We start from the raw sequence: 23,808 nt of genomic DNA on the forward strand, positions 1-23,808 counted from the left end.
TTACATCCATCCTTTTCTTTTCTGCTTATCCTCACTAGGGTCGCGGGCTGCTGGACCCTATCCCAGCTGTCTTCGGCCGGGAGGCGGGGAATACCCTGAACCGGTCGCCAGCCAATTGCAGGGCACATAGAAACAAACAACCATTCGCACTCACATTCACACCTATGGGCAATTTAGAGTCTTCAATCAACCTACCACGCATGTTGTTGGGATGTGGGAGGAAACCGGAGTGCCCGTAGAAAACCCACCCAGGCACGGGGAGAACATGCAAGCTCCACACAGGCGGGGCCGAAATTTGAACCCCGGTCCCAGAACTGTGAGGCAGATGTATATTACATATTTACATATTTATATTTCCCATATCCACAGTTGCTGCTGAAACGATGCAAATTTCCACATTGTGGGACAAATAAAGGTTATCTTGTATTATAAATAGTTATTGATAATAAAAATATACTTTTAACCTGCCCATGTTTTGAAGTGACATATGCAGTGACGTAGTAATTCATTTCCGGTTCCGTTCTGTGTGGACATGTATTTTTTTTATATCTATAGACATATTTATTGGCCTGTTATTTTGTTGTTCTAAGTTGATTACTCTCCACGAAAACGTGGTTCCAGCCAGACATATGTGACAAGTGTATTGTTTCCCCAAATCAATTATTTCAATGTTTTGTGACTGCTTGTAGTGATAGCTTAGCAATTAGCACCTTGTCCTCCCTCCGTGACACTTCTGTAAGAAGCATAGTAAGAAGTGTAGCTTATTCGCTACCATTGAGCCAATGATCAGTGACTTACAATGTGTTGACACCGGACTCAAGGAAAACTTTTCACCTCCGTGGCTTGGCAGCCGGGGGGTGTAATAAAATAGCGTGCACCAAGCAGCTGTTCAATGTGGACCCGCCGGCAATGTCAGACATTGTATTTTTCTTTCCCAACATCCAGAACAATCAGTGTTACGGCTGTAACGAGTCAACGTTCAGTGATTTACGTAACAAAATACAGACGTTCTGCAACATTTGGCAGTTTGCGAATCTGTGAACCCCAAAAAACTCAATGCAGCTCTGTTGACTAGTTAAACCATATCTCCCCGACCACACTCACATACACTTAAAGCGAGTATCCACAGATATTCCATTGATTTGTCACTAATGGAGGCCTCATTTCATCACCAAGCTGCCGAATTACACTTGCAAATTAACGTAGCTGTGTGTCGCATGACATCGCCAGACACAAAATACACCCGACGCCCCCAACTTTGCCGAAGATTCTAACATTATAATCAGGAGCTAATGCTGCTGAAACTGTTAGCTGATGCTAATTTGTGCTAACACTGCAGCTCTGTTCATCTTTTGGCTTTGACATGATAGTGCTTTGACCGCCGTGTCATAGTGGTTGTTTTGCTCTAGAACTTTGTCCAGCCTCACTGCAAAGTCATTGGCTTTGAAACTCAGTGTGGGAGTATAGTTATTATGTTAATTAGCCTCACTGTTAAAGTGCAGAATGGCTCGCGTACAGTTTCATTTCACACTTGACAGGCACTCCTGTGACCCAACTATTTGTATACAAACATCAAAAAGGCAATTTTCCATAAAATTGACATTTGGTGTGAATGTGAGTACTAGGAATGCTTGTTTATGTGTGTTTATATCTGCCCTGCGATTGGCTGGCATCTAGTTAAGGGTGTACCGTGGTCCCTCCCTCTTGCCCAAAGTCAGCTGCGATATGCTACAGCACACCCGCGACCCTACTGAGGATAAGTGGTATTGAAAAACATAACAAAGCCATAGTTCTCTAAACTCTGTGTTTGTTAGTTTTTATCAATGTCATATGCCATGCTTGTTGTGAAAATAGACATTGTAAAAAACCTCTGACTACATTGAAAGTAGAGGGCACTTCATAAAATTAGCCCTTTAACCCTTCAAATACAGCTTGACTTGATCGATGTGATGTCTGTACAGTCTGTAAAAGAGATCTTTCTGGAATTAGTTTTCCTGTATTATCTGTGCAATGTGGTTTCTCAAATTGGCTCCTTATTTCCCAACTTTGTCTGGTTTACCACTAATTTTGGGTCATTCAGCAACCCCCCAGGAAAAACAATAAATTTTAAAATAACATTTTAACCCCACAGATAATACATTTTAGCCCATTAAAAGATTTACAGTATATGTAGTAACTGATGTATGATAGAATGAAACGCAATAATATGTCTAGTTAGCCTTTTGCAAATGGGAGACAAAGGCCCACGCTCCGCCCTCTGCCCATTGCTAGGTAAAATGCGTAATTTCCGGCCGTACGTCATTTTGGGTGTACCAGGAAGTGTGGCGCCAGGGAATTAAACATAAAAGATCAAATATGAAAACTACAGAAAGATTGTAGCTGAGGCTTGATCAGCATTGCGTCATCTCCTCTAGCAGTGGCTTCCTTGGCAATCCTTGTCTTGCCTTGATGAGCTAAAATAACATTCCCTCTTCCATCAGTCTACTTCTTTGTCTGGATGCATGCCTTAAGGTGAAGAGGCAGGTTAGGGCTTCTTCACATTTGTTTCATGTCAATTCATACGGGGTCAAAGTGATTTGAACTGGCAGGATTGTTTTCATAGATGGGGTGTGAGTGCAAAATAACCTTCACATATGAAGGCAGTCTGAACTCCATAAGGCTATGTGAAACCATATCAAGCATGCGGGGACAAGCAGCTGGGGAAGAGAGGACATGATCGAAGGAGAAAACCAAAGTGGGGTGAAGACAAAGTGTTGGAGAAAGTGTGCGTAAAGATCAACGGAAAGGCCTTTATTGCACACTTTGCTGTGTTTGATGAGTAGAAATGGTATAAGAGCCAACATGTTGCTTGCCTTTCATAGCAATCTAGGCAGCTACTGTCACATACATACACTTGCCTGCTCATATGTCCCTATGTATGTGTAAGTGAATACAGTAAAAGTTTTAATCCATGGTGCCAAAGTGTCCAAAAAAGGAGGTACTTTATTGAATTGCAAAGTAGTACAGTACATACCATTAAGCCGTGTTCCGAACCCTGTGTTTGGATAAATCTGTTAATGTGTATGCTTAAAAACACAGTTAATACATTGCAGCTCAATCTGCCTAGTTTGACACACAAGCCCCTGCATGCATGCACACACCCACACACACATACACGCGCACACACCCGCGCAGAAATTGTAAGCCTTGGCATGTAAACTTAATTATGCATATCTATCATATCATGTGCCTTCAGTTCTCCACAATCATGTTTCAATATGTTCAAAATGACTGTTGTGTGTCTGTGTTAATGTTGTGTGTTTTATGCTGATGACAGCTATGCAATGTGACCATGAGGTAATCTGAGATAGTCGAGTGTTGTGTTTCAGACCGAGGGAGGGAGCCAGACAGATTGATCTGGACTCCAGAAAGTCTAACTCCCTTTAATGTGAATCTACCATGATCCACTGGATCATCACAGGCTGATTGATTTTTGAATAGTTGCTAAAGGTAAAAGATTAATATAAGATAAATTAAATCAAATCATCCACAATCCTAACCTTAACATTATACCTCATCCAGCAGTAGTGCCAATAGGGATAGAGAGGTTATAACTTTTGGTTTTGGTAACCCAACCAACTAAAACTGGTTTATCTGTCTGTCTACATACAGTATGTGGAGAGTTATTTTTCCAAATGAGATAAAAGCTACATTTAAAAAGGATTAATCTTGCCATGCCACTCATTGTATACAGATTGTTTATTTTATTTTGTTTAAACTGATCTAACTGTGACAAGTGTTGTTTTAACAGGATATAATTAATGTTTGTAACATTGGCAGGGCCTGTGTGAACTAAAGCAGAATCATCTAAATGCGGGTTGAGTGAGAGAGAAAATAAAAAAAGGCTATCCCAAAACTTTTAACTGTTTGTTACAGAGTGCTGGAATAGGCATGACCAACACATGCAATTGCATGTCTTCATGCTTCTTATTTTGTTGTGTAGAGATAAACATGTTATCAACTGTGGGAGGAAGCCAGATTATCCAGAATAATATACCAATGTACATTTCAATGCTATTCATTCATTCATTTTCCGTACCGGTTATCCTCACTAGGGTCGCGGGCGTACTGGAGCCTATCCCAGCTTTCTTCGGGCGAGAGGCGGGGTATACCCCAAACTGGTCCCCAGCCAATCGCATGGCACAATAAACAACCATTCACACCTATGGGCAATTTAGAGTCTTCACTTAACCTACCATGCATGTTTTTGGGATGTGGGAGGAAAACGGAGTACCCGGAGAAAAGCCACGCAGGCACGGGGAGAACATGCAAACTCCACACAGGCAAGGCCAGATTTTAACCCGGGCCCTCAGAACTGTGAGGCAGATGTGCTAACCAGTTAACCACCGTGCCGCCCATTTCAATACTTGTCAGTCAATATTGTAGAGATGTTGTCCTGGTGGACCATATGAAGTTGCAACCATGAGTGAAATGAATCCCGAAGGGACATATGACACTGCAATGCCTGAGGTTACATTCTTTAAGCTTAGTTATATTCAGTGGGACTGGCATGTTGCATCTTGTCCAATAGGGTTTGACTGGGTATACAACAGGACACACACGTTTCATACTCATATGCACCAGTTGGAGGTTCAGTCATTCATTAGGTCAAGCTGACGTGACAGTGAAAGGCTTTATAGAATATGATCTGGAAAGAGATGGTAGTGTATCAATCCTATCAAACCAAGGACCTTGGATATGACACTTTTCCAGAGGCTCACCTGTTCCTCTTTTCACCTGGTGATTCTTAGGTGGTGGTGCTAAAGCATCATGGCACTGCTCAGCAGCTGGAGGGGGAGGAAGGTGAGGGGGAGGTGGAAGGTCAAACTGAGGATGGTTGGGTTCTTGGCTGACCGCTTGAGCTCCTCTCCCAATTTTCACCTCAGATCCAAGCGCATGGGCTGTACCAGCCTCACTGGTTTGCTTCTGGAGAGCATGAGGGAGAGACCATCCAAAAAGAGAGAAGTTTGGACTACAGTAGACAAGTAGTTAACACAAGTTAGCTCAAATTAGCACACAGCAGTAATAATTCTGCCATTTTATCCTGATCTCAGAGGAGACTAAGGGATCCAGTCCAGCCCTTGATTGACTGATTAAAATGTAATAGTGCTTGAATATTTTTATCCATAAAGTATATGGTGTAAGGCAATTACTAACAAAGACCAAACTATGCTGGCAAGAATATGTGATACTGTATATAAAGGGCAACAGCAAATATTGTGGCATATCTAAACTATGCTGGCAAGAATATGTGATACTGTGTATAAAGGGCAACAGCAAATATTGTGGCATATTGTTTTTTTACAAGAACCTTGAATTAAACAAGGGGAAAAAAGGAGAAAATCCGTTATTAAAATCCTATGCTGTTTTCATAGTTTTCCAGAGATTGTTTGTCATAAAAACCATACCAAACTATAAAAAACTACTACCATGGTATGTGTGTGGTGCATATTGAGCCAACCCTGCATCAAACATGATATTGGTACAGTGTCATCTACATCACATGGGATGGGCTTTCTCTCTCACTCTCATACCACAAACACGGAAGACATGTTTTTATAATGGACACAGACAACATACTAAGTTAAAACACATTCATTTCATTCAATTTTGATTCAACTTTCATGTGAATAAACTGTATTTCTATACATTGACTGTGTTGACTGATTCATGCTGGTCTGAGGTCTAAACTTAAAATCTGCCTCCAGCCTCCAACACTGGAGCTCATGTCAAGTCTGCAACAGTGGCGAAAAGCACTGTAACAAACATTATAATGGTTTACTCTCAGGCTAAGCTAAGAGATCCAGAGGGAGAGACACCATTTTTAACTTCCTGGGGATTCACTTGAGACACACACACGCACATGCATGCACACTCACACACTCACACACACACAAACATTCAACCAAACCACAGAGGGTTGATTTCAGCAACGAGAAATGTGCTGAGCTGCAGTAAGCAGGAGCCAAGGGCAACAAAACACTAAATACAAATGCTCGACTCTGAGCAGGGTACTTTCCCTTCGCTGTTTGCTCATGTTTAAACATTGTGCTTGCTGCTCTTAGGTCGGAGAAAGATAGATTTGAAAGATCTGGATGAAAAAAATGCCCAAGATATAAATCCTTTCCTGTTAATCTGATTAAATCTATGGTGCGCAAATGCAGATCAGAAATGGGCCTCTTCCTAATGTGGATAAAAATTGGATTCATATCGAATATCTCGCAAAGCAACTGCAAAGTAAATGGACAGATCTGATATACACCTTCAAAGTAAACTCAACCTTATCAAAATACACCAATCAATGACGTATACACACTCCGCTTCTGCCCAAACAACACAAATCCATCCATCCTCAATACCACTTATCCCCGTTCAGGGTCGTGGGGCACTAGAGCCTATTCCAGCTGACTCTGGTCAAAAGGACAGACTACATCCTGAACTGGTCGCCAGCCAGTCGCAGGGCACATATAGACACAGACAACCATTCGCACTCACATTCACACCATCACAGAGTGGGAAGTGAACCCAGACTGCCTGCACCAAAGTCAGGCGAATGTACCACGACACCATCAGTGACACAACACAAATAAACATGCTAAAAAACATCTGCTTTACAACTAAACAGGAATATGCTAACCACATGGTCTATATATAGTACCTGTATACTAGTAGTGTCTGTTGATCATTAAAGGAAAGAAGGAAAATAATTCCTTGTAATGGGGTCACAGGCCAATGGAGTAATGTGGCAGTTACCCTCATTCAAACCAATGGGGGGAAATGGGGTGAAAGAGTCAACCCAGGTCCACTTAACAGTATGTTAGGTTTAACATTTGTACAGGTATCATTTGTTATTGTTTAATTTTGTGTTGTCGTGACCTGGTAAACCTATGGAGATATCTAGAAGCAATGTACAAACATAAACTGCGTGTGTGTGTGCACGCGTGCACGCTCGTGTGTTATTGGGAGACGGAATCAGGAAAAGCAAGTTACCAAGTAATGGGTACAGTTAAGCTAATACTTTTTTTGTATGGTGGATAAGTGATATGGCGGAACAGCGGATGACTGGTTAGCACATCTGCATCACAGTTCTGGGGACCGGGATTAAAATCCTGGCCCCGCCTGTGTGGAGTTTGCATGTTCTCCCCCTGCCTGCGTGGGTTTTCGCCGCGTACTCCGGTCTACAGTAAATTGTCCGTAGGTGTGAATGTGAGTGTGAATGGTTGTTTGTTTGTATGTGCCCTGCGATTGGCTGGCGACCAGTTCAGGGTGTACCCCGCCTCTCGCCCGAAGATAGCTGGGATAGGCTCCAGCACACCCGCGACCCCAGTGAGAATAAGCGGAACAGAAAATGGATGGATGGAAAAGTGATATTTGTGCCACTTGGCAGCTGCTGAAAGTAACTAAAAAGTTACTTGCAATCTAACTTAGTTACTTTTGACATCAAGAACTCAATAAAGTAACGAAGTTACTTTTAAACTCAAGTAATTAGTAAAGTAACAGTTACTTTTTCAAGCTAACTGTGGCAACATTGATGATACCGTTTACTGAATAAGTAATGTTTACACTGGCCAAAATGTCTCTTTTTTTCAACTATATATCGCTGTTTTTTTTTTTTTTTTTTTTTTTTTTTCTGAGTTTTTTCCATCTCACCTTCACTTGAAACAGTCATAAAAACTACATGAGCATTAATGAGGCTTACTGTGGCCCAACTTCCTACCTTGTGCCAGCAGGTGCAGGGTGAATGAGAGAGTTGAGCAGCAGGCACAGGCAAGGAGGCAGCGGTTGCGTCAGGAAGCGAGCAGCCAGAGGGAGACAAAGAGGCCAAGCCAGGTAAAGACACACTGTGCTGGGTATAGTGGTGATGCAGCTGAGTGTAAGCGAGAGCCATTTGTTCGCCACATAGGCCTGCTCCTTGACCCTCAATGCCCGCTCCTCCATAGCTCACCTGAAACATCCAAGATATCCATTAAGTGGATGACTTGTCCACTTTTACTAAATCCTCTGTTGCCACTTTCAATGAACAGAGAAGCATTTTGTTTCCAAGGGATTATCACTGTAGTGCATATTGTAAATGTGATACAGCACAAACAGATGAGATGGAAAAATACAGTGTCAACTGTGAAGGAGCTTTGCAATAATAAGAACCGGTAATCATCAAGGGTGGCACGGTGCCCGACTGGTTAGAGCGTCAGCCTCACAGTTCTGAGGACCCGGGTTCAATCCCCGGCCCCGCCTGTGTGGAGTTTGCATGTTCTCCCCGTGCCTGCGTGGGTTTTCTCCGGGCACTCCGGTTTCCTCCCACATCCCAAAAACATGCATTAATTGGAGACTCTAAATTGCCCGTAGGCATGACTGTGAGTGCGAATGGTTGTTTGTTTCTATGTGCACTGCGATTGGCTAGCAACCAGTTCAGGGTGTACGCCGCCTCCTGCCCGATGACAGCTGGGATAGGCTCCAGCACGCCCGCGACCCTAGTGAGGAGAAGCGGCTCAGAAAATGGATGGATGGACAACAGACAGATCAACTCAACTGTGATCAAATCAACTGTGTCAGTTAAAATCAGAAGTTGGGACTGACAAAACAAACAATCACTGCCATTCACATTCACACCTATGGGCAATATAGAGGATTCAAAATTAACCTAACAGGCTTGTTTCTGGAATGTGGGAGGAAGCCGGTGAAAAAACATGCAAATACGGGGAGAAGATGCATACTTCACACAGTGAGGCCCAAGCCGAGATTCAAACCCAAAACCTCTTGACTGTGAGGTAGACATGCAAATAAGTGAATTACCTTTGTGGGTGAATAAAGTCATCTGTAACATAAGCGCCTTCCAATCTAAGTGTATTTCTTAGAGGTCTATTATTACATTTTATTTTACAAACAGTGGCTGTGTGGTGTAGCACCATTGAAAGCACACCTGCAGCCGGCACGCCCGGCAATATTCTTTGGCATTGATACTTCACCTCCCTACACAGTGAAATCATGATTGATGCGGTAAACAATAAACTTCATTATGCACACACAGATTGGTTAGTCTTTTAATGATAACCAGGTGAAACTAATTTGATTAACTCAAATTTGCAAAAATCTCATATTTTTAGGTTGCCTATTTCACAAGAAGTTACGTGACTCATGTTCTAAGCAGTACGACTCCATCTTCACCACACGTCACCACTTGTTATCAAAGTTAAGGTAATTTTAATGTTTTTACATTTTACAGTGGAAACTTTCATTCACACTTTTATGTCACAATTAAGAGGGTTAAAAAGTAATCATGCTTGAGATGCAGATCACCTACACAATGATTTTGTCATTAAAGTAAAGTCTGTTTTATTGTTTTGTCTTCATAATAGGAACTGCGGTTACCTTATACCTACTATACTGTATGTCCGTTAATCATGTTAAAAAAGTATGTAATGCAATTTCCTGTTGCGTTAACAATGATTTTATGACGAAAACAGTTGGATGGATTAATTCTATTTCCATCATTTCCGGTGGGTTGAACCAAACATCGGAGGTTGACCACGGTCTCAAAACGGATTGTGTTCAACTTTAGAGATTCAACTATTGTTGCCATGACTTGGCTAATTAATTTTTTTTACCATGATTGAGTTCAACTACAGGCAACATTGGTGATTTACCGGTTAGGATGCCTGCCTCACAGTTCTAAGGTTGGAATCACAGTTTTGGCTTTCCTGTGTGGAGTTTGCACGTTATCCCCTCGAGCATGTTAGCTTCATTGAAGACTCTAAATTGTACATTGGTGTGAATGTGGTTACTTGTTTGTCTGTATGTCTTGTGATTGGCTGACACGCCCATTCGCCAGGGTTTACGCAGTGTAAACCCCTCTTGCTCAAAATCAGCTAATGAGTGGGATAGAATGGATGGATGGATTCCAGCTATCTAAGTCAACTCACTGTATAGCCAAAGACAAAAAAAAACATCTACAAAACACTAAACAAAAATCATTCCACTGCAGTTAGGTTACCAAAAACAAATGTTCTCTGCAGACATCCCAAAAACCTTCTTGCTGTCCGTCAAACCAGGAGCTTTCACCTACACATATAATTTACACGACTGAGGTCTGCTGTGCTAACAGGTGGGCTGTCATTGACATTGACAAACCTGTAATTTGGCATTGAAGACAGCATGCGAGTCATGCATGCATGCTCAAATACAATATATTTCCTCAGTCTGGTATCATAAACACTTTGGGTTACCCTTCTTTTCCTCTAAGTAGCTAAAATATTCACTGGGTTTAGTTTCTTTTTGAGTGGTGGTGTGGTATTGGCGTGCATTATATTATATGTTTTTCTACCTGATCTCATATGTGATGGGCAAAACATTGGAAAATCACCTGTATTGTATAAGTAGTCCAATTAATCTATCCATCCAGCCAGCCATTTACAATAGTGTTATTCTTATTAGGGTTATCATGAGTGAGCTGGAGCCTATCGCAGCCAACTTTGGGCAAGAGGTGGATTGGTCACCAGCTAGCAGAGCGGGTATGGACAAGCAACCATTGCAACTCACATTGACACCTATGGATAATTTAGAGTCTAGAATGAATATCACATGCATCTTTTTGGACTGTAGGAGAAAACCTACACAAGCAAGGGGAGAACATGCCAACTCCGCACAGGAAGGCCAGAGCTGAGATTCAAACCCTGAACCTCAGAACTGTGAGGCAGACACTCAAATCAGCACATTAAATTGATTTCTTAAAAAAAAAATAAGTGGAATTATGGAAGTTTTTATCCTTTACAATGTATTATTACACACACACACACACACACACACACACACACACACACCAACAATAGCATTAGGTTAAAAAACAATAGCTTGGTTCAGGTGTTCACCTGAACAATGACAATCGAAATTGATTTCTTAAAAAAAAAAATAAGTGGAATTATGGAAGTTTGTATCCTTTACAATGTATTATTACACACACACACACACACACACCAACAATAGCATTAGGTTAAAAACCAATAGCATGGTTCAGGTGTTCACCTGAACTATGTGATGACAATCGAAATTCAATAAGTCAACATGAATGCACATTTACAGACAGATCAATAAACACAGAGAGAGAGACAGAGAGAGACAGAGAGGGGGGAGGGAGGGAGAGAAAGAGAGAGAGAAAGAGAGCATTTACTTTGAAATGAACATCTGTGTTTGATCTTGTCTATGGCATTCCATGACTGTACTGCAGCTTTGTTATTCTGACAAATATTCTGGTCCCTCCAGAGAGACACGAAGGCCCACAGATGCACACTTTGGCCCTCACCTGCAGGACGTCCTGGATCTGGCCGAGTTGCTGCCTCAGAACTCGTTTCTGGTGGAAGCTGAAAGCCGGGTGGTTTGATGCCATTGTGAAAAGCAACAGAAACTGCTCCTCGGCTCTTCCGTCATTTAAGGCCAGGCCGTAGTTGTTGATCACCGTGTCTATATGCGTCAACGTTTGGTACAGGACGCCCGCTGCCTCCCGGTTGTCCGAGCCGAGCAGTGCGAGGGACACCAACAGTTTACTCCGCACCACCTCGTCCGTGATATTGGTGAGCCCGGATAAATCGGTGGGGTTATTGGCTTTGATCTCCGCATCCCGGAGAGAATGGTAGTCCTTCCGGGACAAGTCCTCCAGGCAGGAGCCGAGGAAGCGAAGCTCGATGGGGACACAGAGGTCCAGCAGGCCACACAGGAACTCGGCTCTCTGGGCAGAGGTGAGGGAGGAGAACCAGCGGTACACTCCTTCCCTCTGGACACGGGTCCGACTCTCCACCATACTCACACATCCACTGACAGTGGGTTTGAAAGCTCCAACAAAAACCCGGAATGTCTTTTCAAGCGAGAGTCAATTGAAAAGTTGTCAAGAGTTAATGTGACGACGATAGAGTTCACCGACTCTTTTTCGCCTCACACTCGGACTGTTTCTCTCCACAAGTGAACGGAAGGGGTGACACTGTCTCTGGCTCCCCCCCCCCCCCCCCCCCCACAAAAAAAAAAAAAAAAAAAAAGAAAAAGAAAGAAAGAAAGAAAAGAAAAATCCCCTCGTCCACTTCGAGTCTTCTACTTTGTGTTCAGGACACCCTCCGCCTGGTCCCCCTCCGCCGGTCGGACCTCAGCTCCACTGACAGCCGAGAAACAACTGCACTCACGGCCACAGTCACCGCCAGCTTCTTCCATTCAAGAGGTCACTCCAAACAGCCTGGTATCAGTTATTAATGATATACGTTAACGTGTAAAAAGTTAATGCTTGTATAGCAACTGAGAAAAGGGGAGAAAAATAACGTTACCTTATGAAACACGGCTGCAGAAAAGTACTTTTTTGAATGACCACAAAGGACGCCCCCAATGTATGAATTTGTGTTTCTTTTGTCTTACTCTTCATCGTGTCGTGGCCTGAGAGATATTTAAAAAAAAAAATAACAGCTGGGTATAACATTATACAACGCTGGCTGCTAGGAACGCCCACTTCTTCAAAGCCTCTACTTCGATTGGCTAGTTGTTCTGCCTGCAATCATTTGGGCCTTGTGATTGGCCCAGTGCACAGCGGAAAGCTCGGTTTGCTCATGCGTTCATCTGCAACAGTGAAGTCTCATTTGCATTCAGTCAGTTGTTGTTTGCCTTTACTGTTGAGTCGCTAACACGCATTTCTTTTAACAAGTATTTTATAGAAGGAATGACAATATTTTTTTTTATAAATTACACAAAATATCATGGTTGAATCGGAAATACATTTGTAAAATTAATACTTTCACACGCACATTTTATTTGATAAATTGTTTCATTAAATAATTGGTTATTTAAGTCTACTTCAACTATAACTAATACAATTGATCATTGGGATAGATCATTTACCTCATCTACGTTTTAACTTTTTTCTTTGATTTAGCGCATCTACGTATGACTTGGTCCATCTGTCTGGTTTAAAAAAATCAAACGTGGGCCTAGACGACGAAAGTTTTCAATCCCCTTCTCGCTATACAGTACTGTATGGCAATTGTTCGTATTTTTCGGAGTTACACTGAAAAACAGTATCAATTTGCGGTTGCACATGATTGACGTAATTCCCCCCTCTTTTCCTCGAAAATAATCAAATAATATATTAGTTTAACACACTTCGATCTTTTTTCAACGCAGTGGTGCTGCAATTTGAATTCAAGACCAGTAGATGGGAGCAAATCGTTATATTTAAAGCTACGTGGTAACGCTTGGCAATTCGTCGGAATCAAAATGTTAGTTTGGCAAATACAATTTAGGAATGTGTATGAATTCAAAATTTCATTGACAGTTGTTCTGATTTTTCCTATGATTGGCAGCGCCTAGCTCTTGGGATAATCTCCAATCTACTTCAACGAGAATGTGGATCGGTTGTCATAGTAACCATTCACCCTCCCTCCAAACCAGGCATGTACCATTCCTTTTCCAATAAGGATGTCGCACACATCCGTACAGTAAAAACACAATTGCCAATAGTCATATTATTTTAAACACTTTAATTATTTTCTCCACGTGAAACAAAACCCAAACAGAGTAATTCCCAGAAATAAAGAAAACAGGGGAAGGAAAGAAAGAAAGGTTCAAACTATTGAGAGAGTTTGCCATGCTGTAACATGCTGCAGTGTATCGGGTGCATCATCATCAGGCTGACGACAAACAGCAGAACCTTTATCAGCTTGGGACCCAGATGAAAGAAAATAATAATGTCTGCATTATGATTTCAACACAAGGAGGGAGATAAATGACAGAAATGAGACAAACAGCAGCAGCTCATTGTCCCCTGAAGTAGTTGCCAGTGGCAGGGGACACACATCTAATCCCATCATGAAAGGAGGATGCACAAACATTTGTTTACACACTCCTATGAACTTTCATTGATGCAAACATGCAAACAAATCCAGAGGCTGATCTGCCAGATGGATTTTAGAGACAAATCTGATGTATGAAATCATGAAAATTAGTGACTGCTATTACTGCATTAATGTACTTTCTTTCGGCTGTCATTGAGTCTTTTAATCACGTTGAAACATTAATAACCCTACTTTGAACCTGGTCATTGCTTTGTGCAACAATTTAACCACACTACAGTTGTGTGTAAACGTCTCAAGCCACGAATAGACTGGGTGTTTTAATCACCTTTTCCACTGCATTATGACAAAGTACAATGACAGACACAATTGGCAAGATTATGCAAAAACACAAAAACAATTTCCACAAAACTTCGAGTGGTGCTGCATGGGCTAAGGATAATGAAATTTTGGTATGGATCTGGATATTCATCGTTCATGAATTACATTGCTACCTTTATACAAAAATAAGTATAATGGTGGCCTAAGACATTATTGGAGTTCATTCCAGCCTGCTTGGAATATTATCAAGCCCCACGAGGCCTAAAAACACAGCGTAACATAATAGAAGTGTATTTTGACTGTGTTTGTATTATGCACAGCCACTGAAAAAAACCTAAACGTTAAAAACTATGGATTTTAGTAGGCATACATGCATTAGGATTTTGACAAAATTTCCTCTGTGAGATGTGTGGGGGGGATCTTTGTACTTTTTAATGCAATAGGAATGTCTTCCTCTGACTGTTTGTTTTGAGTGGTAGTGTTGTACAAAGCAGAGTAATGCACCCCAATGTCTTTGTAGATGGAGCAGAATTTTCCACAGCTGTTCTTCAACTCACAAACTAATGCAGTAAAGTGGCAGTACCTCTTTCTCTTACAGCCAAGTAAATCACTCCACCTTACTTCAATTGTTCAATATGCGAAGAATCAACATTCTGTTCCACACAATCGATAGAAATCTTAATGAATTGATTACTCCGATGCCAATCCCTACTACAAAAGCAACAAATGTGTTGACGTACTTTGTCAGACATCTTGCTGGTATACATTTTATCGGCATCTACAGGTTCAATTCTGGGAGATACACTACTCGCCGATGCTCTATAAAATTTACAGGTTAACTTAATTTGACCTTCTCTAAACTTTTGAATGTACGTGTCCAACTGTTCAATGTTTCATTGTTTTTTGCACAACTTGGTGTTCTTTAAAAAGGAGCAGAACAGCAAAATTCACAACAGGTGTTTGATCCATTGAAGATGAAGTTTGCAGTTAAAAACAAAATAATTTTGTCATATATGATCAAACTGTCTGTATGACCTAACAGTAGAATATTATTAAAATGATATTTTGAAAAATCTTCGGAGACAAATAGCTTGTGTGTTTTTGACATACTTGGCAATAGAGAGGATTCTGATTCAGATTCTCTGCCCCCCTTATTTAATTTAATTATTATTTTTAAAACTTGTAATGGTGCGACAAGAATAGCCAGTCAGAGACTGTAGACAAAGAGGGCTGAGAGGTGTTGTAAATCATCTGCACATGCACACACAGCCTCGCGGGGGACACAAAGCAGCTTCGCGCAAAAGGAGACTACTATAATTTCTTGACTGTTATTTAACTCCGGTTAGTAATAAGAGTTTAAAAGAAGAAATTGGACAGCTCTCTAGAGAAATCATTGGTAATTAATTAATTAATTAATTAATTAATTAATCTATTAACCTCTCCCATACTCATATAAACACTTTCTATACTCTTAAACACCTTCTCTTAAACATACAGTAATGCACAGAAGTACTGTACACTATGCACATTGTATTCCTTGTAATTTGTGTTATAATGAATTTTTCTTTAGTCTCCCCCCCCCCCCCCCCCCCCCCCCCGGGTTTTAATCTCTTATGCAAGGAAGCGTTTATTTTACCACAAAAAAAAAACTACAACATAACACTCAAACTCCCACGATAGGGCCAAATATGTGCAGTATGAATATGAAGAAAAAAAAATCCAATGCACTGAATGCGCAATAGGTGAATCGCATTATAGCGAGGGAACACTGTATAACAGTGGTGTCCTATACACAGACGACCGCATGGCTGGGTTTGGAAAACCACCGCCAACATCACCTTTCTCACCGGGTCATCAGATAAGTTGGTCCCCTAACATGTACTTTTTATTGATTGGACATTCCCAAAAATACAACATCAAACTGGTAACATTTCATCCATTCATTCATTTCAGGGAGTGAAGTGAGGCTTCATTAAAATCTTGGTAGCAGTATGAAAATTGCATACCTCACCTTTAATCGACCAAGGACGTCCACTTCTATGCCTTTCTGTTTCTCTTCCAGTCTCCCTGTATCCCAGTTGCAACTCTGTAGATAGTCACTGCTCCCCAGTCTTACAATATTTAACAGTTTAATGCCAACCCTTCTCTCCCCACCATGAGGTTTGCATCAGTGTATACTGTAGCTCTGGATGTTAATGCTAACTCAGACCTTAAACTACAACATAATGCTATTAGTGCCGAACTCAATAAATACCAAGAGGCAGTACTCATCGTAGCTGATGATTTCAGTCATGTGGACTTATTGGTAGTGTTTCCCAGATTCCATCAGCATGTAAAGTGTGCTACACTAGGGAAAACCCTACTCGATAAAGTCTACTTGAACATTAAACAGGCATAAAGGGCTATACCATCACCCCACCTGGGCTAATGAGACCACATATCCCCGTTTATGTTACCAGCTGACAACCCAGAACGACCCACACTAATTTGCCCAGAGGGAGAACAGTTCATAGGTCGATGCTATAGCCTGAGCTTTACACACAACTCTGACACATTTGGGACAAAAAAACTTATGCAAGGCTCCTTTCCATCTCGGCATTTAATACAATTATCCCACATAAACAGGTGTCTAAATTAAACTAACTAGGTCTCCCATACTCCACCTGTCTTTTGATGAAGGACTTCCTCAGCAAACATCAACAGAGAGTCAAAGTAGGGCCCAACCTCTTCTAGCACTCAGCCTCAACACCAGGATGTGAGCGAAGCCCTCTAGTGTGCATCCTCTACACATATGGCTGCACCACCAACCCGCCCAAGCTCTTCCATTGTGAAGTTCGCCGAACAGTGGTCGGACTTTCATCTTGGTGTAGAACCAATAACCTGAATAAAATTGGAGGGTGGTGGGGACTTCAAAAAATAAATATATCTGACTTTATATATATATATATATATATATATATATATATATATATATATATATATATATAATTTGCCTCCCATCAGTCCCAGCAACGCTGCTTCAATCAGTTCCTCCATTTTGGTAGCCGAGCTCTAACATCAGTGTAATTGATGTACCAGGAAATTGTGCACCGACAATTTTTTTGGGTAACTAATTTGTTTGTAATTGACCTTCATTAAAGTGTTAAAGTCACATCCCTAATATATATATATATATATATATATATATATATATATATATATATATATATATATATATATATATATATATATATATGTGTGTGTTTGTGTGTCCGCGCGTACACACACACACACACACACACAAAGAATAAAGATTCTGATGACACTCTGTGGCACTCAAACCTCAGTGCCCACTTCCCTGTGAGAACGTCCTGTTTAAAGTCTCACAATGGCGAGGCACTGTCCATCAATTGTTAGGTGTCGTCTTCATCTCATGATGTCAAAATGGGAACAGCATGATAAAGAGAACTGTTTAAATACCAATTCTAATTGAACCACGAAATGTATTGTTCAATTCTTGGATTAAACACCTGTTGTGAATTTTGGCATTCAGTTGTGCAGAAAGAACTCAACAATCAAACACCTGGACATGATCATTTAAAAGCTTATAGAAGGTAAAGTTTTAAGGCTATAGTGTATATTAGGCTCATTCTGAAATTTCACCCAAAAGCCAAATATCCCTACATTTGTACTTAGTGTATGTTGTTGCCTTGCGACTGGTTGGTGACCAGTCCTGGTTGTACCCTGCCACTTGCCAAAAGTCAGCTGGGATGGATTTTGTATTGTCACATCCACAGTGGTACATACACTTGAATATTGTCTCTAAAGACCTCTGACAGTTGTACAGCAGGTGTTGGACTGCAGTCTGTGCTGAACTCCCACCACCCGAGAGGAAGCACAGATTAATGACTCTTGAGTGTGGAGGTGGGAAAAAGTAGGAGGGAAAGACGGAGCGAGCATCACTGCCGGAAAAGTTAGATGTGGATGAGTTAGATGTGGATGAGTAGAGAGCATGTCCATATGAGATGTTCTCTGCTCATTGCAAACTTACAATGGCTTTGTGGAGGCACACCGTAGACATGCAGTTGACTCACACACAGATGATGCTGCATTAAGGAGTGGGATGGGAGAAAAAGCCATGAGTGTGTGTGCATGCCCAGGTTACATGGATAGGCAGCCTCCAAGAGTCTATCTAGATAGTGCTGTGATTCAGTCCCTACATTTGGCTCTCCTGACAGAGATTAAAGAAATACAACATCAGTAACAACACCTGAACAGGTGGAAGAACTGAAAAGATGGAGTCATATCGAGTCAAGTGACGGGCTTACAAAATAAATATATTCATCAACATATGATACATGAAAGAAAATGTTCATAAAGAAATTAGATTGTATAAATCTGTTGTAAACTATGGTTTGAAGATGAAAAAGTTTATATATTTTGTCTCCAGACAATGGAAGCAGGCATTACGTGCTATAATGCCATGGCCTGGGAATCAGACAAGTTTTAGTCAAGGTGTGAACTACTGAAGCTCACTTTAGTTCAGTTTCCGGACTGTAAAATGCAGCCCATTTACCTAGGCTGGTGTACCCTTCTTACATTCATTGGGCTCTGCACTTCTGTGTCGCCTTCATGGTTGTCATCTTGAGCCCAAATCTTTTGGATTGTTCCCCTCGATGTCCTTCAGGTGGCTGCAGTAATTTTTACAGGAGCACAAAGGGAGAGCAGATCCCTCATAATAACTATATAAATTTATAGTTGTAGCATGTATAGGCTAATTCTGAAAACAATGCTATTCTTAAATAAAAAAGTGGATAAACAAAATAGCCACTCCAATGTTGAGAAGAATCACCATGGCAACCAAGATAAAGCTGTAGGCCTGCAGGGGAGACAAACAAAAAGGCTCATGTGTAAATAATGACGCACAAAAACACAGCTGTTTTCATAAACGGAGTGTATGTAACCTGTGCACTGCTAAAAATAGAGACATGATTCCAATGAAAGGAGGAGGAGAACCATCAAAGCTGTGTCCTCAGGGCACATCTTCATGTGCATCAATCAAATTACACATATCTGTAGACTTATGGGAACAGTCGCTTGAGCTCTGTGTTAGAAACCCTCACTACCTGATGTTTAAAGGTCATAATGGCTGAAATAACACACGGTGTTTAGTGCTCAGGATTGTAAACTAGGGATTCTGGAGCTGTCCCATTGCATAGTTCATGTGCATTACAAATTACAAATTATTGAATAAACTCTTATAACCCTCAGCACCATAATGTGAAAGAAACAAGTCCCAGAATGCAGGTTGAAATAACAGAAACAGAAATAATCTGTTCTAGCAACAAAGTGACACCATCAATCTTAACTTTGATGAGGAACGACAGAGGCGAAATGTGACAGTGAGTTATGGTAAAGATAAATCTAACACAACTCAGATTTCAATAATGTCAGTTATCACACTTAAAAGTAAAGTGTCACCAAAGAAGAACCGCTGGAACAAGTAAAACATCAAAACACTACCTTAACTTTGATATCAAGTGACAACGTAAAGGTGATGTTGAAGTCTTTTTTTTTTTTTTTCATCTCAAGTCTGCTCACTTCACTTAAGTGAGATTTTTTTTCATGGGTACCAAATCCATGGCACCACCACTTTTTGTTGACGTCATGCATGACAGTAGGTAGAGCTTCAAAGTTTCGTGTGACATCCAAAGCATACAGAATGTATCCCGAAACCTTTGGTCCAAACAACCTAAGTGGTATTACACTTTAGAGGTTCCACTGAATTTAAATCCTAAGAAAAAAATCTAATCACAGGAGTTGAGGTCTTGCTCAATGACACATCAACAGATGGTCACTGACAACTAGGATCACGTAGGTGAAGGGCAGTGTTACTGACCACCTGTCCCATCTGGGTGATTAATAGTATTATTGATGCAGGAGTTTGGCTTGATTTTGCAACAACATACAGTCCAACGCATAAAGTTTGGTATAAATAGTTTCAGAAAACAAAGTTACTGAATACTTCTTTTTTTAAATACAGTAAGTGTACCACTAATTCTTTATACATGGGTTCCCATAAATTTCCACACATAAGGTTATCAACATTTGATTTTTTTTTATCTTAAATATACTCCAAAAATGCATTTGCATAAATAGAAACAAATTGCACTCATACAAAGGGCAGGCCAAGGTTGTAACTTGCAATCAAATAGAAAAGAAAACAAAGAATGCGGTTAATCAGCAAAATTATTGGATGATGTTAATCCTCACTGCATGATTCTGACGAAGATCCAGGGTGCAGATAAATTATTGGTTTGCACCAGGATATGGGGTGACAGAATTTTGTTGATAAAAATGTTAATGCCGAAAAGTATGTGAACATGTTGCAAGAAGAAATCCTTGCTAGACGAGGATGGGAAATGTCCAGTTTATTTTCTGGAAGATGGCGCTTTATCTCTCTAGGATATTCACATGCGTCAATGGTTACTGTAGATCAGTGTTTTCCAAATGCTTGGATTGTTTGGCGTGGTCCAGTGTGGAGTGGCTTCCCCGATCCCCAGATCTCATCCAATGTGATTTTTATCTTTTGGGGCCTTTGAAGGCCATGGTTTATCAGGAAAAGATACAAAACAAACATTCATGTATCATCATTGCCAATACAAGCATAACTCCAGCTGTGGTAACACATGTTCTTCAGCAGTTTAGGACAGACATTGAATGGGGTTGTCAAAACAATGGAAGTAATGACGCACATATTATTTAAAAAAATTGTTTTCACTGGGGCGGCACGGTGGACGACTGGTTAGAGCGTCTGCCTCACAGTTCTGTGGAGTTCAATCCCCGGCCCCGCCTGTGTGGAGTTTGCATGTTCTCCCCGTGCCTGCGTGGGTTTTCTCCGGGCACTCCGGTTTCCTCCCACATCGCAAAAACATGCGTTAATTGGAGACTCTAAATTGCCCGTAGGCATGACTGTGAGTGCGAATGGTTGTTTGTTTCTATGTGCCCTGCGATTGGCTGGCATCCAGTTCAGGGTGTACCCCGCCTCCTGCCCGATGATAGCTGGGATAGGTTCCAGCACGGCTGCGACCCTAGTGAGGAGAAGTGGCTCAGAAAATGGATGGATGGATGTTTTCAATGGTGTCACAAAAATCATATTTCAAACCAAACTACAAACTATGACTTTTCTCCTTTAATGTAATTGCCCTGGAAATGTGACCTCAGCTCTCAGTGATTGACCTATTTTTTTCTATGTGCTTTTGTATTCATAACCTCTGTGTCAGGTCATCAAGCAATGAGCAGAATGACGATGAGACCAGACTTGCTTGAGAGAATCATCACAGGTGATGAGTCATGAAGTTTTGACTACGACCTGGAGACCAAATGCCAGAGCCTTCAGTGTAAGAGTTTGATGTAGCCAAGGCTGAAGAAAGCAAGACAGTCGAAGTTCAAAGTCAAAAACATGTTGGTTGCATTCATTGTACACTGCGAGTTCTTGCCATAGGGCCAGACAATCAACCAGCACGTCGACAAAGAGACAAGTGAGCGAGAACTAAACTGGCATCCCATATATATATATATATATATATATATATATATATATATATATATATATATATATATATATATATATATATATATATATATATAAAACAAGGGAGAAATGGCAGTATTTTGGTAATATTTCTGGTAATAGTTTGCAGCAACATTCATTAATTCATTCATCTTGTGTAACGCTTATCCTCACTAGGGTGGTGGGTGATATATATATATATATATATATATATATATATATATATATATATATATATAACAAGGGAGAAGTGCCAGTATTTTGAGGGTAATAGCTTGCAGCAACATTCATTAATTCATTCATCTTGCGTAACGCTTATCCTCACTAGGGTGGTGGGCGTGCTGGAGCCCATCCCAGCCATCCTCGGCCGAGAGGCGGGGTACACCCTGAACAGGTCGCCAGCCAATCAGAGGGCACATATAAACAAACCACCATTCGCACTCACATTCACACCTACAGGCGATTTTGAGTTTTCAATTAACCTACCATGCATGTTTTGGGGATGTGGGAGGAAACCGGAGGACCCGGAGAAAAGCCACGCAGACACGGGAAGAACATGCAAACTCCACATGGGTGAGGCCGGATCTTGCCTCAGGACCCACCTGGATGTCACTGTTTTGCCCTGACTGGGATTTGAACCACGGCACCTGCGCTCCATAAATGCCTGGGAGCACAAATGAATGAACCCCTTACATTGGGGAGCCACCAAGAATGGCTAACCCAAGGTCGAACAGTCGTCATCATGAAGAACCCCCAGAAAGGAACGACACCATGAAAACACCAACCTATAACCTGCCTCAGCACCCCATGAAAGCGGCTAAAATGAGTAGGCATATGGATCAATACATGAGCAGTGCATTTGCTAATAACACCAGGAGACCCAAACACCAGCTACTGGTTGACAGGGCAATCGCCTAAGTCTGTAAAACCAGAAGTACACTAAAGTACGAAGAAGAAGTCAAAAGTACTGTGCACTGCCTGGATTGACTACAAGAAAGCCTATGACTTGATGTCACACACATGGATACTGGAGTGCCTGGACCTGTACAAGATCAACAGGATGCTAGGAAATTTTTTTCACTCAAACCCAGCTGCACAGGTGAACATCAAATGTGGCATATTCCAATGAGATGCTCTGAACCTGCTGCTGTTTTGCATAGGACTGAACCCCCTCAGTCAGATCATAACCAAGAGTGGTTTTGGGTATCGGTTCATAAGTGGAACAACAATCAGCCACCTCCTCTACATGGATGACATCAAACTGTATGCCAAGAACAAGTGTGACATCAACTCCCTGATCCTTCACAAGGATATACAGCATTGACATTGGAATGTCATTTGGACTAGATAAGTGCGGGTGAATGATATCTAGATGAGGGAGGATGATCACAACCAAAGGGATAGAACTACCTGAGGGCAACATAACAGATGTGCAGGACAGCTACAAATACCTCAGAATTCCACAGGCAAATGGCAACCATGAGGAGGCAACTCGGACAGCCACAGCCAAATACCTAAAGAGGGTGAGGCAGAGCACTGACATCAAGACAAGAAAGCTTACAATGTACGGAGGGTTTCACCCGAAGTCCAGCATCCTGAGGCTGTAAACAAAGCGGAAAGGGGGGAGGGGGACAAGTGTCACAGGCACTATCCAGGAGTAAACAACATGTTTCCAAGAATACATCAAGAAGATGGTCCCCAGGTACGAACTACAAAATCAATGCCTCAGGCAACAGAAGCCCAGTAAGGACAAGGAGCCAGATGGGTTGTCATGGTAAGAAAAGCCCCTGCATGGCATGTACCACCAACAAATTAAAGAAGTGGCTGAGATAGAGAAAACACACCTGTGGCTGGAAAAGGCTGAACTGAAAGACAGCACAGAGGCACTAATCATGGCACAAGAACAGGCCCTAAACACAAGATCAATAGAGGCTGGGGTCTACTACATCAGACAGGACCCCAGATGGAGGCTGTGCAAAGAAGCCCCAGAGACAGTGCAGCACATCACAGCAGGCATAAATGGAGTGGCATAACCAGGTAGCAGGAATAGTGTACCGGAACATCTGTACCAAATATGGA

The 23,808-nt window shown here is 41.4% G+C and overlaps 2 protein-coding genes across 5 annotated transcripts in view; both read right to left on the bottom strand.

Annotated features, from left to right (window-relative positions):
* The window catches only part of zcchc14 (zinc finger, CCHC domain containing 14), a 35,713-nt gene extending 23,713 nt beyond the window's left edge, over positions 1-12,000 (bottom strand). For 3 of the 4 annotated variants that reach the window (XM_061677492.1, XM_061677491.1, XM_061677490.1), the window contains exons 1-3: positions 11,336-12,000; positions 7,757-7,984; positions 4,761-4,965 (exon numbers count right to left, since the gene is read on the bottom strand). In XM_061677492.1, coding sequence (XP_061533476.1) covers positions 4,761-4,965; positions 7,757-7,984; positions 11,336-11,830 — 928 coding nt within the window. In that variant the 5' untranslated portion in view covers positions 11,831-12,000. The remainder of the gene's footprint in view (positions 1-4,760; positions 4,966-7,756; positions 7,985-11,335) is intronic. The other variant, XM_061677493.1, reaches the window with a different exon arrangement.
* A 5,424-nt stretch (positions 12,001-17,424) lies between these two features.
* The window catches only part of jph3b (junctophilin 3b), a 77,247-nt gene continuing 70,863 nt past the window's right edge, over positions 17,425-23,808 (bottom strand). The window contains exon 6 of the mRNA XM_061677504.1: positions 17,425-19,035. Within this exon, the coding sequence (XP_061533488.1) occupies positions 18,955-19,035 (81 nt within the window). The 3' untranslated portion in view covers positions 17,425-18,954. The remainder of the gene's footprint in view (positions 19,036-23,808) is intronic.

Source organism: Phycodurus eques, chromosome 5, assembly GCF_024500275.1.
Source record: "Phycodurus eques isolate BA_2022a chromosome 5, UOR_Pequ_1.1, whole genome shotgun sequence".
Classification (NCBI taxonomy): domain Eukaryota; kingdom Metazoa; phylum Chordata; class Actinopteri; order Syngnathiformes; family Syngnathidae; genus Phycodurus; species Phycodurus eques.